A 19,671-nucleotide genomic window follows, 5' to 3' on the forward strand; every position below is an offset into this window, starting at 1 on the left:
CTCGATTGCTTTGTCATAATGCTATTCTTGAAATCCTTCCAACAGTTTGACTACAAAAACGAATGAGAACATGGCAAAACTAATACATCCGTATTTATCTATGGCTCTGCTGCCACACGTAAACATGTATTGTTTGTTGTCAGGCTTCTTCCGTTTAATATTTTGTGTATGGAATATTATGAGAAAAATTAAAGTTAATGTTTTGCTGAGACACTGCAATATTTAAAATTATTATTTGACTTTGACATAACACACATCTACATGTTATTAGAAATATTTCATATGAATTTAATGGATTGTAAAAACATATTTTGACGAGCGATGAAATAATTTTAAAATCATGTTTCTAGAGAAACTTAATTTGATAATGGATTAAAAATAAGTACATTATATTTTTTAAACATTTGTTGATACGCCATCATCATAACATTGATCAGTGTTGTAAATTTGAAGTTAAACTAGAACAAAAACACCTAGTCGTCATTCAAACGTAAATGCCAAGCGTTTTACAAGAAGGAAGTTTAACAACTAAAGTTACGATGTCGCATTCGATTGTCAATGTCGAGTGCTTTGGGGCACTCGAGATAAAGTCGATTGGTTTTCAATCGACTGCATTCGCATGGGTGGTTCAAGAATGGTGTCACTCGTTGAATTACTGAAGTCGCATACGATTCTAAAGACTCTCCACTTAGCCCGTAAAATAACTGCGTCTAGGGTTTAACTAACACAGCGGTTTGAAAGCAGGAGGAACCTTCGGCCAGGTTCTAAATGAAGATTAGGGCTGCAAGGCCGAGCGCTCGAAGATCCCGGAGCCTGGAGAGGAGTGGAGTAGACTAGTGTAGAGGTGGAGGCTTGTAGAACGAATGACTAATAAAGCGCAGTATAACTGAAGTGAATATTTATATTACGATAAGTTGTCAAGTTTTATTAATAAAGTTGCACCGAGCTGCAGTCGGTCACGGTACAGTTACAAAAAACGTACATTCTAAAATTTTTCTTATTTTTTGCTACTAGATTTAAGATAAATTTAAAAAATATAAATATTTTATTTATAATTTACATGAAATCAACGAATATCAGTTCTCAGCCATCTATGGGGTGGAAATTGTTTATCTTTATTAAAGGATTGGATCTACCTGAATTGCTCGTCTCGATCGTGTATTGTAAATTGCAGGTAGGCATGTAGCTCATATTGCGCCATTTATACAATCAATCGAGCGTACTTGGGATTAAAGGAATTTTAATTAAATAAAATGTAAAATGTATAAAATGGTGTCCGATACAAGTAAGTGGTATGTTTTTTTTAAAATATGCTATTTAATAAAGCCAATTAATTTTCGTATTTTGTTAATGCCGATACATCATAATTGAAAAAAAATTGTTTCAATCCCTTGATCTTAAAATTTGACATTCTCCCTACTGATGACGTAGCACGTTGTGTGTGTGACGTATGATGTATTCTTTTTGATATTGTGACATTTTACACCGTTGACATTATCCGAGGTTGACATTTTCTTTTCTGTTTGTTTTTGTACACGTCGTTACGAAAAAAATAATAATTACGTGTCGTTACGTCGGGTCTTGTCAAAATAAGTCAAACGTCAGCGAATCAAGAATCAGCCGTACGGGTTCAAACATAAAACATCTGTTCCTTTTAAAAGAAGAACTAGGTTATGGTCCCTAGTGTAGCGGACTTACAGATCAGCAGGCTTATTCTGTCACAATTTCGTTTCGTAAGTTCGTTCGTTTGTCATATATCCATCTCATTCTAACGCAATCAAAACCATATTTCGTTTTCGTTTTCTCTCATACGATACGAATGAATTAGTTACAGCAAAAGGCCACAGAGGTCCAAGGTTCGAACCCCACTCTACCAACATTTATTTATTGCCATTTTCTATTTGTAAATAATTTACAGTTTGTTAGGAATGGCTCTCAAAATGTTAAAATTTGCGTAAATTATAAGAACCCAGAAATTTATTTAATAAAAAAAACATTAACGTGCAATTTTTTTTTAATATGGGTTAAATACGTTTTTAATGGGAAACCTAGAGCCCGTATTACAATAGAAAGTTAAAATTTATCTTTTAAATTTTTAAATTTTTTTTTTAATCGTAAAAAAGAGAAATACCACAGTTCTCATTATTTACTCAAATATTAAAATTTTCGGACCATTTTCTAAAAGTCGTAAATAACTTGTGCTGGAAAAATTTGAAACGAGTTGTGGTAGAATGGGATTTGAACTTGGAACCTTTGGTCCGCGAGTCCACAATACTACCACGGGACCACAACCCGATTCATCTACAAAAGAAAATTAAGTTTTCTGTTTGAAAAAATAAATAAATATACAATATTATCTAAAAAAATATACTTTTCAACAAAAATTTACGTTTATGTACATAAATACCGATTTCACGATAACGATGAAGATTGCATTGGTAATCGTGGCCCAGGACCTCATGAATGGTAGACGAACACGTCAACCACTACACAATGAGACGGACTTATCTCCATTCGACTTCCTTAGCCAGGATTTTTATATAATTGAATTAATAGTAGGATGAATTTTTAAAAATAAAAAATTGATAAATATTGCGTTTAGCAAAATATGTTGTTTGAACAATTAATTAATTTTATGAAGGGATCAATTTCTCACGAGCATATTTGAAATTTGAAAATCTTACCACCCTATTTATTTACAAACGGCAATAAACAATTTCGAAGCATCAAGTTTCAAGCTTTTGACGGTAAATATTGATTTGCTGGTTAGTAGATACTTTATTGACAATATTATGATTGGACATTAAAAGCACAAGCTTTCTGAAATAAAAATAATACTAGATGCCAGTTATATGACTATCGAATTAAAAACAACAAGGGAATTCAGTGCTTCAGGAAATAAATTAGATACGAAAAATGTTTTCTTACACGCTGTAAAAATTAGAGCATTTAATTGTATTGCGAAGATTCTTGAAATTGTATGAATTAAAAAAAAAATTAACTGCATTGAACAACGTCACAAATTAACTAGAATAAACCAATGATGGAATGTTCTGATAGATCAACAGAACTGTCCGACGAGAATTTGTGACGTCACGTGAGGAATAATTTCAAAATTACAAAACCTTTAAAAATCATAGCGCTGATAAAATGATACATAAAAATATTTTGAAAATTCTTTTGGCTTAGTTTGATGGTATTTTGACAAATAATAAAATATTTAAAAAAAAACACTGCACTTTCTCATTTGTGGATCAACCACTGGATAAGGGAATTTTTTTTTAGTAATAAACTATACTGAAATAATTATAATAATTTTAATCCTCAACATAAAATAATAAAGAAATATTTTATTTTATTAAATCCTTTTGTTTCAAGAATGACAGAAACAAAATCGTGTGGATGGATGAATAATACAGTTCTGTGTGTGCTACTGTGATAGCTACTCTAAGGTAAAAATCCTGAATAAGGAAATAAAGTGGAGATACATCCGTCCCGTAATGTAGAGGTTGGCGGGTTCGCCTACGATGCTTCAAGTCCCGGGTTCGATTTTTCGGAAGGTTGCCATGAAATATGGTTTGGAAAGGTGATTAAAACGCATTTGACCAACAAAGCGATACGCACAAAACGAGGTCTAGGAAAGTGGCTGGGTAGGGAAGAGGTGAGGGTTTGTCGAAGGGATTAGAGATGGTCCATTCGAACGAAAGAATCGAATAAAAATCTAAATTTGTTCAAATAAAAATCCGAAGCCAGTAATTTATTCTAATGAATTAGTTTAAGAATTGACTCCATTTTCAAGTTATAATAATTCTTTCTTTTTCATAAGAAAATAGTTTAAAAAAAATTTTTGGATTTTTCACAAAATTTACGACGAGAAATAATTCTCTAAAGTTTCGCAGTCTGGCCCTGAAATCATGTATGTATGTTTCAAAATGTTAAGTAGGTAAATAAGTGTCTTGTCGGCCTCATGGTGTAATGGTCAGCGCGTTTGCCTACCACGCAAGAGGTCTTTTATTCAGTTTGTCTAATACAAATACATATTTGCTGATTTTAGCGACAACAGTCTTCACGTGTTCTTTTCAGTTTAAATGGTTACCTAGTTTGATACCCGAAAGAGAACAGTGCGAAGTTGTTTTTTTGAACAAATATTTTTTTAAATATTTAAATTTCAAAGATATGCTTTATTTGGCAGAAAATATTAAATTGTTATTTTTTTCAGTATTTAAAGATAGGTTTATAGATGCAAAAAAAAAATTCTAATGATTGATATATTTCGTTGGTATCTACAAAAATAATAATAATATTTGGCTGATTTATACAGCGCCATTTTTGTAAAAAATCCTCTCAAGGGCGCTTAACAATTGTATATCTAAACTTACATTCTAAATAAACTAAAGTGATATATTATATTTCCAGATTTAAAATTGCTGGTATGATAGTCTAAAGAAGTGGGATTTTAGTTGGGATCTGAACTGACTAGGACTGTCGATGATTTGTAAGTTTGAAGGCAATTGGTTCCAGGCAGAGGGGCCGGCGGTGGCAAAAGCACGATCTCCAAATCTAGTGTTTGGGGAGCGCCGGATTTTGACAAGTTTTTCTCCAGAATCAAATGCTGACCTAAGAGTAGATTTTTTTTGACATGTATTTTCCCTAATACAAAGGTCCGATAGGTATTTTGGAGCCATTTCAAGTAAGATCACAACCTGTGATTGAAATTGGTGATCGGTCTAAAAGGTGTTGTCGCTTTTTTGTCGCTGTCAATAGAAGCTCAGTTTTAGATGGATTGAGTTTGAGTCTGTTTGATGACATCCAGTTGTTGACGGTTTGGATGCATTGAGACGCACGATTTTTTTAATTGTTTGTATCTCTAGAGACATTACTTGAATCATATGTGAAGTAAAAAAAAGAATGCTGTATCGTCCGCAAAAAAGCACAGCGTCTTTTGTAAATTTCAGTTTTTTTTTATAGAAATTATAAATAGTAGAGGCCCTAAAATACAACCTTGCGGTACACCCTTTTCCACAATTTTCCATTTAGAATAAAAAAATTCTTGAATAGGTGATATTTCATAATTTTTTTGTATAACAACGTTTTGTTTTCTATTTTGTTAATACGATTCCAACCATTGTAAATAAATAAATAAATTCTTACCATCTTCATTCTAGGGCAGCGAGGGTGGTGCTGACGGGGTCGTCCTCCCAAGGCGAGGGTCTCTCCGCCCCGGGCCTCCTTCCTCTGTTCCCGCCTGTATTGGTACAGCCTGTTTAGACACCCGGGCATAAGAACACAGTCAGCAGGAGGAAACGGAAACAGCAACCAAAATGAGAGGCAGGTAAAGTAAGGTAAAGTTGTGCAGCGGGCTAACGGTGACTACGCACTAAATTGGAGCTACTAAAGCTAAAAAGGACTATAACGTTATTAATTTGATCCATTTTATTCATCAAAATACTTTGTGCAGATTGCACTTGACAGTAAAGCAGCGGTTTCCAACCAATATGCGTTTTTTCGCTTCCCCCTACCTTTAATTTTTTTAGTAGATATACGTAACACAAATACAGAAACGAGTAATATATTTTAGTGGGAATTAAATGTGTATATAAAAATGTAAAAAAAGAAAAAAAAAGAAAAAAAGGTAACGCTAGAAACCCATTATAAAATCCAGATTTCCACTGCAAACACTTCACATTTTGATGGTAAATAAATGCTTCATTATCAGCCGTCTTTTATTCAATGATGAACATAGGTCTCCCCCTTTAGTTTCCATATCTCGCTATCCTGAGCCAACCCCATCCAACCACTTCCTGCAACTCGTCTTATATCATCAGACCACCTTGTCTGAGGCCTGCTAACACTTCTTCTACCCGTTCTGGGTCACCATTCCAGGACTTTTTTGGTTCATCTAGAGTCAGTGGTTCTGGCTATATGACCAGCCCAACTCCATTTCTGGTTGGCCGCCCTGTTGACCACACCGGTGAGCTTTGTTCTCACTCTAATTTATGTATTAGTTTTTCTGTCTCAACGAAATACTCAGCATTCTCTTTTCCATGGCTCTCTGTGTCACTAATAATTTGTGTAAATTTTTATTCGTGAACACAAAAGTTTCACAGACATACGAGTATGTCAGTACATGGAGAACAATAGTATAAAATAGTTTCTTTTTTATGTACTGTGAATACTTCGGAGATTACAAGATATATAAGAGCTTATCCAAGACAGCCTATGCTAGACCTCGCCTTCTTTCTATTTCTACCCCTTGATTATCTTTTCCGAGCCTTATTTCGTGTCCTAGGTATATATATCCATCAACTTTTTCTATGATTTGTCCATTTACCAAGATGTTACATGATTGATTTGCATCATTCATTACTTTAGTTTTTGAAACATTCATTTTCAAGCCTATTTTCAGGGATGCTGTATTAACTTCTTGCTTGATTAACTTGTAATAACTTATTTCTTGAATGTTTATAATAAGACAATACAATAAAAAGAACAAATACGTATGAAGATAATTCACGTTTACTTCTAAAGTTTCACGTACAGCTCACAATAACGATTTCAAAGTTTGATCTCCAATAAATACTAGCATTGAAATCAAATCTATACACACAACACAAAAATTTAATTTACCTACCTATTGCAACATCAAAATCAAATTTGGACTTGACTCGGACATTAAGTATTCATTCTTACCCATCTATTTCATTTTAGATATTACAGTATGAAAATGTATTTTTTATTAAAAAAAAATAGCGCCTCTTCTGACAATTGTCCGCTCTTCCAGGTTGGAAACCACTGCAGTAGAGTTAAAGGAAAGTATACATATTTGAAAAAAATATGCAAGCTATTTAGTTAAACATTTTAAAATCCCAAATTTAGCATAACCAGTACCAGTTTCATCACTTTGCAAATATCTTTAGGACTGGTATTTTTACAACAAAATAAAATGAAAAAAAAAAAAATCAAATACATGTTAGAAATATAAATTGTATTTTTTTGAATCCAGATACAATATGGATTGGATGGATATTGACATAAAAGTATCACAATTCATATTGATAACGTAATAGTCTCCTGCCGAATACTTATTTTCTATATTTCTAATACTAAAGAAAATAATGTAATTTAGACATATTTTTAATACTGTCAAATAAATTTTCAAATATTATTAAATAAGAATACATAATAATTAAGTATTTTTCTGGGTTGTTATGCTTGTATTGATCGCGTTTTTTATATTTATTTAACTTTTTGTAGATAATGTTATTTGTACATTGGCGGGCTTATTGCCAAATGGCAATTTCTTCCAACCAACATATAAAATAAAAGTTTTATTTTTATAATTCAAGTTACGGAACATATTCAATAGAAAAAAAATATTAAAAAGCTAAAGATATATAATAATAGAAATAAACGTATTTGTTTATAAATTACCTTAAATCAAAACTATTGCTCAATGGGAAAAAGGAAAAAAGAGGAAAAAGGAAAAAGAAAAAAAAGAGAGATTAGGGAAGAGAAGGAGATGTTTCTTCAGACGTGATTTAAACAGAGATAATGTAGTAACATCTTTGATGGTGGATGGGAGTTTTTCACAAAAATGAAGCACCCATACTAGCCCAGATGATTGACGCTGCATCTTTGTCTAAAACATCGGCACAGAATACGATTAATAAACGGCTAGACAACCCAGAAAAACACCACCAGCATTTGAAAGACCCTAAAAATAAAATTCTATGAAATTTGTTGAAAAATGCTTGTGGGCCAAATCTAGTGTACTCGTTAACAAATATTTAAATGTACTTAAAATATTCTTAAGATTTAAATCTTCAAAAATTCAATAACTTGTTAAAAGTTCAGTTACAATTTCGAGTCGACTTTGAATTTTAAGAGAAGTGACTGCAAATTTATTCAAAGTTTTGAAACAGTATCATGAATTCCACAAACCGTGAGAATCAATTAGCTATGGACCCCTGAGATAAGAGAAGGACGAATTATTATTAAATTAAATTATTGAAGATTGGCTCGAGACGCCATGGGTCAGCGCTTATGGAGGGTCCCGAGTAAATGATTCCATTAGAAGCTTGTATAACAGATTTATTAATTACATTACAATTTGGGGTCCAAAAGAAGAGGGGATGGCAACAAACAATATTGGAGGGCAAATTATGACAAGATATTTATAAGAATTTATTAGGCATGTGTTTATATGTAATTTCAACGGTCCTTAACGTGATTCCTCTGCGAATTGATATATTTTATCTTTTTTCTTATTACATAGTAATTAATTAAGATATTTAGCACACGTACCTACAACTTTTTAAGCAAGTTGTAAGTGACAGACAGTAGAATTGAAATAAACGAAGTAATAAACTAAGTCGAAATAAATAAGATGCTTAATCTTAATTTTTCCAGCTACCTATTTTTTATTCCTTTATCAAAATCGATTATATAATTTCTAATAGAATACATATTGGTATAATATTGGAAGTTAATATAAGTTGTGTCAGTTTTTTTCCAAATTTAAAAATGAACACCAAAAGTTTTAAAAAAATGAAAAAGATTTTAAGTCGTAGTAAGAAAGTTTTCTCTTCTTTCAGGTATTGTACTTGCTTTTAAGTTAAAAACATGATTTAATTTGATTACTACCTTTCAAAACGGAATGTAAAGTAGACGAAAGTCAGCATTTTTGCCACCACTTCCTGTTTGCGTTCAATCGAGGGAATAAAGCTGTCACGCTGCTCGCAATATAACAGAGTGTACGGTAAAGATGCTATGAATTATTGGCTAATTTGATGTAATTTTTTTGCTCTCTTCATTTGGAAAAAATGTTTACACCTAATGTTTGAAAATATTACCAAATAAAACAAACAGCGAATAAATTCATTACGTATATAATTAATATTTAAAGCATCAACTCTGCTGTCGAAAATTCAAAACAATGTAAGTGAGTAGAATAAAAGCATTTGCTGCCTTTTCTGCCTACCGGTGTCGAGACGTACCTGTCTCTGAGTCAGGACAGTAATTACACTAACATGCTAATTTAACTAACGTGCGCCGATGTTAGCTTCAAATATCAGCCTTATCAAGACGTTGGTTTTGTATTTTTTTGCAACTACTATAGTGAAGGTGTAAAGTGGAATTTGAATGTTAGTATAATAAGTGTCCCGACGAAGAGACGAGTACGCCCCGATACCGGTAGACATAGAAAAGTGAGTGAGGGGTTATTTAAAAATATTTACTAACATTGATTGTTTTTAATCTTTTTCTATGCAACTGTGTTTTTGATTAAAAGCATTTTAAAATAAAGAAAAATTAATTCAGTTGCTGGTCTTCTTTTTCTTCTTCTTCAAACATTTGTAAACCCCTTTCTCTAGATGTAAAATAACTTATATTTCTCTTAAATCACTGTCGTTAATTACATATTTGAACGTTCTTGATTTCTGCAATTTCGAAGTGATGCATAGAGCTGTCATCCGTTTTTCTATGTGAATTACTAACTTCTCCTATACAAACCTCAATATTTAAATTATGATGGCAAGTAAATTTTAAAAAAAATGTTTTTTTATGGTTTTTTCAACTCTGTTTTAAAAAAAGTCATGCATATTCTGAAACTTTATTGTCTCGTGGTGTAGTGGTCAGCTCGTTTGCCTACCATGCAAGAGGTCTCGGGATCGATTCCCGATATAGTTGACACGAAATATTAATTTAAAAGTTTCGCTCAATGAAGTTCGGCAGATGGTCTCTAGAAAATATTGGCCATTCCGAATTCAATAAACTGCCCGATGACCTAAAACACGAAAAGTCGAATAGAAAATCCAATAGTGTCGCAATTAAAAAATATTACTGAAATCTTTTGAAAGTGATAGTAATTAATGTTATTTATATAGATGGTACTGTGTTTTAAGTTTATTTTATAATGTTTTCTTACTATTTCGGATGTATTAACTATGTATAATATTATGTATTGTTACAAAAATGATTTCTTTTTATGTAAGGTCCCAAATGAGTTTTTTTAATAACTCCTGGGAGTATAATATGAACAATATTAATAATAAAAAAAAATGTGTTTTTAAACTTGAATATTTCACAGTCCCTGGACGGAGCGTAGAACTGGAGCGTAAGACTGATCATCTTACATTCATGTAACAACAATGATCCAGATACGTTGCGACTTGCGTATCAATGCAGTGCCTTATGCACCATTAGGCGCAGAAAGGGAATGAATGATGGTGATGATTATAATGCGGCTTTTTAATTTATTTTTGGAGATATATCGTATTTGAAAAATAACAACTTTTAATATTGCAATTCAGGGCACAATTTTGTAAAACTATTTTATTTTATAAAAAAAGTTTTCGAAAAAAGACACAAAAAATTTAAAATCGTTTTAAGTTATAAATAACATAATTCAAAAATAAAAAATCAAAAACTCTACTTCATTTATGTTCAGGGATTAAAGGCTAAGCCCTGTTGACCTGTTACATTCTCGAGCAACCTTTTTGAGAGGCAGATTGCCAGCTGTTCTTCATATTTTGGAAGTCGTCCTTGGGTTCTGTTTCCTTGAGGTAAACATTCCCTTGCCGTTTTTACGGCCCTTGATTCAGCTGTTCTGGTCACATGCTCAATCCTTGTTCTCATTCTAGAACCTCGTTCACTGCTGTCCCCATCTTAAAACATCCTCGAACTCACATACCCTTCAAATCTCTTTGTTTCGTATTCTGTCACGAAGGGTTTTGCCAGCAATGTTTCTGAGTATCTTCATTTCACTGGCTCGAAGGAGACTTTTGGTTTTGACAGTATCAGCTCTGGAATCTACGCTATCTTCGCAAGTTAAAAAAAAGATCTACAATATTTATTTAGTTTTTATCTAAAAGATTAGCGATTTTCTATTAAAAGGATATAATTAATTCCAGATAAACCTACGTTAAATATTTTATCAAAATTGACAATATTAATAAATGTCAATCATATGTTAAGATATCAAATTACCTATAAAAATAAATTCATTTTAAGACTCGGTCTGAAAAATGATTATTGAAAATAATACTGTCATTTTTCATTAGCGGTGAAACTAGATATTGGTAAATTCAATGGATACATTTCCTTGGCTAGAATCCAATATTGAAACTAGAATGTAAGATAAGTTTTCCTGAAATATTAGTACTTAACCCTTTCTCACCAAAGTTTATTTCTTTAAGAATAACAATAAATTATTATTTGATTCATGGGTCAGTTATGAAATTGTTGGAAAATGCTATTTATTTTAAAAACATTTACACATTACAACAGAGATGGTGAACATTTTAGAGAGGGCTAAATGGAAGTCTAGGTATTTACAGGGCCTATGACCTGTTCTTGTGGAAAACATGTTCCTTGTGTGACAACCATTTCGCCTCAAAATGGCATTTTGGATATAAATTTAACAAAATTTAATTTAGTATTCATATATTTATTGAGTTTTTAAAAAATCATGTCAAGATTCTTTCCACAGTTTACTAAACTATAAGCGGTGGAATAAAATTTTTGATAGTTATTTTTTCAAAATTAAGTCAAGCTAATTAAACGGAAAAAAATAATCAATAGTAATTGCTTTACTGTATATAAACCGGCTTAATTCTTAACTTCTTAAAACATGTTTAATTTTGTTTTTTGTTATTTGTACATACTAGTACTTTCATTTTAATCCTGTCAAAATATGAAATATGTTTTATTTTCGTTTGCATACAATATTTTTGTTTTTTTTCTTTACAGTTCACTATATTATGCTTATCGGTTTTTTAATGCATATATTTAATTTAGAAAAATCATATTTTTACTGTGTTCTGTGCAACCTTAGTCTTTAGTAATTTTTTTTGTATATGTTTATTTGTGAAAATTGTTTGTAAATTTTGAATATACTTAATGTTGGAAAAAAATAAAAGGCAATGTTTGTGTATGAGTCCTCAATATACTGAATAACTACTCTGTCGATTCACGTGAGGTTTTCAGCAAAACAGTGAACTTTGCCATGGGCGTATTTACAGCGTTTAAAGTCTGTAATCTGTTAAGCAGAAAAAGGTTACTCATCGTTCACCCGGGGTGCATTTGACGACAATGCATATTACAAAAAAGGAAGGATGTTGTTTTTTTGTGCATATGAAAGTTTGTTTTTTAAATGTTTCGCATTCAATGATGCATAGATTAATTAACGTTTCACTAGATGATACTGATTTAAAAAAAGAACCATATACAATAAAACAGATTGTTAATAATAATGGATGTAATGAGAACTTAATTGATAAAATATTAAATCAAAATTGAAATCGCAAACTTATAAATAAATATTTATATTCTACTCCCACAGTAAATAAAGCAAAACCACGTAAACAATAGAGGAGGATTCTTTTTATAAATGACGTTTTTTCCAAAAAAATGTCCAACAACATCAAACATTAAACCTGCATTCAACACAACTAGTAATATAGGAACATTGTTAAAAAATCACAAAGACAAAGTCCATAAATATAATAAATCTGGGATATACCAATTAAATTGCAATGATTGCAATTCAATCTACATTGAAAAAACTAAAAAAAACTTTAATATTAGAGTAAAAGAACACTTAAGGTGCTTAAATAATAATAATTTTTCTGAGTTCGCAAACCATCTGAAAATAGTTATAACTTCAATAAAGATACTGGATTAAAAGTACTTCATGTTTAAAATAAAATATTAAAATTAGACAACTTAGAAATCTTAGAAATTAAAAAAGCGATTCAAAATAAGAAGAAAAAAATTAACAACCAAATAAACAGTATTTCTTTTAGTCCTCTCCTCTCTAGTTTCGAAAATATTGACATCAAATTACCACCCTTGTAAGAAAAAAAGACTTGATTTATTGGGTCTACGTGTAGTATTTAGTTAACACGATAAAAATAAAATAGAAATTAATTCATTATATAATTCAAACAAACCGGGAACTTTATTGTGGAGAGTAATTGCTTAGGAAAATATCTCAGTCATCTTTCTTAAGGACACACGGTGAGAAAGGGTCAAGGCAATATTTCCCTAAATACACCGATAGCGGTACGCGGGAATATTTGGCAAACAATAGTACGCAGCTTAACAATCGGAAGAATTCGCATCAACAACTTTGGGAAATATTTGATGAATACTTCCTCATTTACGTTACTCATTTTAATGACTTTGTTTACACAAACGCGAATATGTCCTTCTACTTTTTTTCTCATCCTCTCTCCTCTCTTCATAGTGAAGTGTAGATTTTTAGTTCATTTTTGTTTTAAATTTTGTATAAAATTATAAGATTCTGTATTCATACCTAGAATATGTCCATGTACTTGTAATTTTCTCAAACTTAGCGGTTTTGATGGGTTGGAAGAAATTTCCATATGGCGATATGCCCGCCCTTAAATGTATATAAAGTTTAAAATAAATATTAAAAAAGGGTTAAAACAGGTTTTTAAAAATAAAAATTATGGATTATTGCGAAATCGGGACGATTGAAATAATATATAAACATGATTATGATAACATAAGTTTTGAGTTTCAACATAAATAAAGCAAGTCTTTGAGGAAATTTGAGAATTAGATGTACCTCTGAGAGTAAGTTTGCTCTTTAAAAAAAAAAGAGATACGGATGTTCAAATATATGAACAGTGACTGACTTTACTGTGTGTAAAATAATCCGCTCAACTAGCTAAAGCCATAAGGTCTGTATATAAACGCTTAAAATTCCATATTTCCCGTTCCAGCGCATCAGACGCTTTAACCTTTTGGGGTCTAAATGTAAAAAAAAATCCGCGGGGTCCGGAAAGGGGTACCAGAAATACCCCAACTAAAATGTTACAAATTTAACTTTAGAAAAAAATATCTTTTATCGTTATGATTGCCATGGTAGTGTTTATAAAACAATTTCGTAATATTTCTGGTTTTCTTCTAAATATGTTTTGACATGAAATACTTCTGCAAAAGGATGCTATATAACATACGCTACTCGCTACTCTCACGGTTACAAGTTGAATAGCACTGATCTAGTCACGCAACCCGCTAGCGGAGATGTGCAGTTTGAAGTTGGAAGGGGGAATGCATGTAAAATTTAACGCATGAAATTATTTTTTATTTGGTTATTTCTGATTAGCTAGAAGCACACGAGTGAACCGACCTACGTATCGAATATTACTAAACTGAAGCGAATGAATTGGTATGCAAAAAAAAAATTTTTAGTAGGTAGAATTATACAAAAAACTAAATCAATGTGATGATTAACAAAAAAGTTATTAAAAAGAATATACTACATTGTGGATTAGGCCCAGATTAGTTATAAAAATGCTTGCAAAACTATTACCTAAAGATACTAAGGACCAATTGTTAAAGATTTTTTCTCTTTCTTTTGCTTGAATCACTTCCGTTGAACAAGCGAGTTTTTGATGGTACCAGTGACAATGACATAAAATTAAATAGACACGCTACTAGCGCGAAGAAAATTCTGTTCAAAAAATTTGAAGTCACGGGAGATAAAGAAACTGTATAATTAAGTTCTTTTACGACTGTTTCTTCCGATTATCGGATTTTTCGATATAATATTTTTATTTATTTATTAATAAAACATATAAGACATGAATATCATGATATTATATTCCCAGGAGTTGTACGAGAAAACTCATTTGGGACGGTACATAAAAAAAATAGTACATTTCTTGTAACAATACATAGTATACATTTAAACAATAAAAATTTTAACAAATTTTAACAATCTATGAACTTAATATTAAAAAAGGAAAGAAAACATTTAAACAATCTGTGAACTTAATATTAAAGAAGAAAATAAAAACATTCAAACAATCTGTGAACTTAATATTAAAAAAGAAAAGAAAAACATTTAAACATTCTGTGAAATTAATATTAAAAAAAAAAATAAAAACATTTAAACATTCTGTGAACTTGATATTAAAAAAAGAAAAGAAAAACATTTAAACCTAAAACACAATATATAGACTATTCACAGAAACTGAGCTAAAAACTATCACTTTCAAAAAGATTCAAGAAATAGGTCTTCATTTCTGGTCTTTGAGATTTACCACTCGACATTTCATTTTTAAGGTCATCAGGCAGTTTATTAAATTGTATACGACCAATGTATTCCAGAGACCTTTTGCCGAACTTCGTGGAACAAAATTTAGAAATGTGAAGATTTTTTGCATGTCGTGTATTATAGTTGTGAATTTCATGATTAAATGTAAGTTTTAAATTTGTGTGAGCAGAAAAGTTTATGATGTTTGAAATAGTGTTAGTGATGTCATACAGTGCCATTACCTTGAAAGGAAGTATTTTTGTGTTACGATAAATATCATTGACATGGGAATCCCATTTCAAACCAAGAATGCTTCTCAGAGCTCGGTTTTGAAGAACTTGAATCTCAGAAATCTGGTTTTTGTTAGCGAAACCCCAAATACAGCATAAATAGGATAGGTGAGAATGTATCATAGCGTAATAGACGGCAAACAAAACAGAGTGAGGAAGCAGACCACGAAGTCTATGCAAAACGCCAGTTACGGGTACTATTTTTGATTTAACATGTTCATATTGGTATTTCCATGAAAGTTGAGAGTCAATATATAGTCCTAAGTATTTAGTAACATTGGTCTTTTCAATATAGCCAGTTCCTAGAGAAATATTAATTTTCAAATCCTGTTTGTATGTATCCCATAGTATCAAATTTTGCGCTTTCAGGAATATTACCGCGGCATACCATTAGTCAGGATGGACGTAGCAAATTTCGTTGTCTTATTGTTTAATTCCTTACTAAGTCAAACCACCGCCTACCCAAAATTCTTCCTTTTCTTAAAACTCAGTACTTCGCTGTTTCAGGCTAAAGTGATGTTCTACGTTTCACACCAATAGAACAAAATAAGCATCATGCAGGAGTTACATAGACGGTATTTGATTTTCACTGAGTAAATATCCGATTTTTAGACAGCTTTCATGGCAGCACTTTTTGAAACGTGAAACAAACAAAAATATTATATTAATTTATTTTCAGGCTTTTTTAAAGTCTAAATTCAGCATTTCATTTCCAGTTTGTGGGAAGTGGCTCTGCCTTTGTCATATTCTGACAAGAGGGAACAATAGGAGTCCTGTAATAAGTGCTTTAAACGGAAATAAATCCTTATTCAATGAGTCTTGAGAATCTGAGACATTGTTGGCAGATTTCGCGAGCTTGGGTTCAACAAAATAATGGAGGTTTGAGACGCAATTTAAGAAATATTTACGAGATGCCTATTGATATATATGTACTTGCGAATATTATTGTAAAGATACTAAAAAAACGTCAGTTCAGTCTAAAAAGGATTATATCTATTTGATTTTTATGTCAAAGAAGTTTTTATACAATATTTATGTTAAAATAAAATTGAGTAAGTTTTTTCCTAAAAAATACAAAATAAGAGTTATTCGTTGTTCAAAGCTTAGAGGTTAATTTACCGAAGAAAAAAACCCGGACATACGAACATACTTGTATAACAAAAGATAAAAAAATATTCAGTATTTTAAAAATTAATATAACATCAGAATAAATCATGTAATTACGTTCTTAGTAAGAACTGAAAATGCTGTTATTTACAGGATGTATTTTCTATTATTATTACATGACTGATTATGTATTGTCAACGTATTATATTGTTATTTTTTATCAGTAACTACATTATGTTATATATTTTTTAATTTTCTCGTACTTCGAAGACACCTATATTTTTAAAATTTTCATTATATATAGCAATTTAAGTTAATTTTATATTATCTAGTGAAAGTTATTTTATTTGTACACTTTGCTCCATAGTTATCTTTATGTGCAAAATACCAATATATATAAAAAATCAATTTAAGTAAGTTTTTACAGTAGACACTCTTCATAAAATAAATTCTATTATACAAATTTATAAAGAAGAAAAAATAAAAGAATTAGAGATGAATAAGTCACTCAGATACCAACATAATATTAAAATTCCTAAATTCCACACAAATCATGGTCAAAATAGCTTTATCTTCAAAGGTGTAAAAAATGATAATAATCTCCAAATGAACTAAAAACTATTAAAAATAATATATCAATAAATAAATTTAAGGCAAATCTAAATAAATTTATTGAACACGAGTAAAAACTACAAAATTTTTTGATTTGTATGAATGTATTATTGTTTTATATTTTTCTTTATAAATTCTATGTTTTTTTTTCTTATGTACTCGTATATTTGAAATGATATAAACTCTTATAAATAAATAACTACAACATTGTAAGTCACTCGCCAAGCACAAGAGTTAGTGTCTTTTTTTGGAGAGTTACAGTGATAACATTTACTAGATGTATAAAGTAAATGTGTATAGAATTTAAAAGAAAAATGTACCTTTAATGAAATTTATTTTTTTAAAAAAATTTGTAAAATGTACATTTGCCGTTAAATCTAGAAAAAATATAAAAAACATTGGGTTAATTTATTATTTGTTTGAATTTAGTCAAATGAAATTGAAATAATTCATTCAGTGATGTAAAGTTTATTACAGTTTATTTAATTTGATACAATACTGATATTACATAATACTGGATTTCAATCCCTAGGGAGTCATCAAGATTAACAAATTCAAACAGAGATGGCGAACATTTTAGAATAGTTAAATGGTACCAATTCACGCTCATAATACAAATGTTTTTAACTGTTTTGGCTCTCGCATTTTTTTAACATGTTTTATTTTACAAAAACTGTTGCAATGATTCACGATCAGTATGTTCTTATAAAGCTAGTCTAAATCGATTCCATGTACTCAGCAATAGATAAGTGCTCAGTTAACAATTACCGACCAATTTCTCTTCTTAGTGTAGTTTCTAAAATCATAGAATTGATAGTTAAAACAAGGTTTAATTTCTTCCTAGAGAGTAATAGCATTTTATCAAATAATCAGTACGGTTTTAGACAAAAAAAGAGCACATCTGATGCGATAGCAAATTTATCAAAGATACTGTCCGAATGTTTAGATAGAAAAAGTAAAACTATAGCTGTGTTCCTTGATCTAGCTAAGGCTTTTGACACTGTGTCCTACTCGATACTGTGTAGAAGACTATCAGAAATAGGAGTCAATGGAACTGCATTAAAATGGTTTGAAAATTATCTGACAGGGAGAACTCAAACTACAAAAATAACGGATGAGACGGGAAAAGAAACTAGAAGCAAAAGTCAACCAGTCATAAACGGTGTGCCCCAAGGTAGTGTACTGGGTCCAATACTATTTCTTGTATACATTAATAATCTCTGTAACATGGAACTTGGCAAAGCCATTATTTCTTTCGCAGATGATACCGTAATCGTTTTCGATGGATGCTCATGGAACGATGTTTTTTGTAAGGCCACAGAAGGAATGGAAATGGTGAGAAAGTGGTTAGACATAAATTTACTTTCCCTCAATATTGATAAAACAAACTACATAACATTTAGCCTCAGTGGAGCTACCCAACCAGTCACATCTTTCAATGTTATGCTTCATACTTGTGGTTTAAACCAAATTCCTGGACAAGATAAAGTGCCGTGTACCTGCTCTCCCTTGAAAAGAGTTAATGAAATTGAATATTTGGGAATTATGATTGACAGCCATCTTAAATGGGAATCTCACATTTCTATGACTGTCAAAAAACTCCGAAAACTGATACATGTGTTCTACTCATTGAGAGGTGTTTTAGACTACGGAGCAGTTAAATCAGTATATTTTGCACTGTTCCAGTCGGTTGCGTCATATGGAATAATTGGATGGGGTGGTTGTTCGGAGGTCATACTAAATCCATTGGTCATTCTCCAAAAAACAATATTGAAAATAATGCTAAAACTGCCATCTACTTACCCCTCTCATACTCTATTTGAAACAACAAATTTACTAACTGTCAGACAACTTTATGTTAGAGAAGTCCTTACAAATTTCTGGTCTTCAATAAAAAATAGAACACAACAAAATATTAAAACAAGATATGCAATGAGCATAAACTTTGGGGTACCTCTAAGTAGAACTGCCTTTTTTCAGAGGCATTTTGCAGTATTGGGCCCTAGGTTTTTTAACATGTTGGACCCTGACATAAAGACGTCTGTCAGTTACAATGTTTATAAGAAGAAGGTGAGCAAGTGGATTAGGGGTAGACCTTTTTATATCCTGTAATTATTTTCATGACTAAAAATTGTGTTGCTTTTAATTGAAAAAAATCTCTTATTGTTTTTATGTATATTTCATTTTTACTTTTTATGTTTATTCATTTACATATGTTTTTTTTTTCTTTTTAAAACTAGTATTTTAACCGTATCTCATTTTTAAAAAAAAAATATAAATGGTATATTCTGTAATTTATTTTTGTTCTTCAATTTTTATTATTATCGGTATGTTTTCCAATTTATATTTTTGTTTAATTTCTTAATTACTCATTTTATATATTATAATGTGTATTTGTGGTTCAATTTTTATTATTATCGGTATGTTTTATAATTTATAATAATTGTGTCTCATTTATTTACTATTAATGGCATATTTTCTATTCTATTTTTATGATTCAATTTTTATTATTATTACTTGCATGTTTTCTAATTTAAATTTATATTGATTTTTAATAATGTTATTATTATTCTTTGAATTTATTAAGCATCATTT

General features: G+C 30.6%; 1 protein-coding gene across 1 annotated transcript in view; it reads right to left on the reverse strand.

The window, feature by feature from the left end:
• Nucleotides 1-19,671, reverse strand: part of LOC148278536 (voltage-dependent T-type calcium channel subunit alpha-1G-like) — a 151,181-nt gene that overhangs the window by 43,313 nt on the left and 88,197 nt on the right. The window contains exon 9 of the mRNA XM_088231265.1: nucleotides 5,152-5,260. Within this exon, the coding sequence (XP_088087391.1) occupies nucleotides 5,152-5,260 (109 nt within the window). The remainder of the gene's footprint in view (nucleotides 1-5,151; nucleotides 5,261-19,671) is intronic.

This window comes from Micrasema longulum, unplaced genomic scaffold, assembly GCF_059751315.1.
Source record: "Micrasema longulum isolate JH-2025_06_02 unplaced genomic scaffold, ASM5975131v1 h1tg000864l, whole genome shotgun sequence".
NCBI classification, from domain to species: domain Eukaryota; kingdom Metazoa; phylum Arthropoda; class Insecta; order Trichoptera; family Brachycentridae; genus Micrasema; species Micrasema longulum.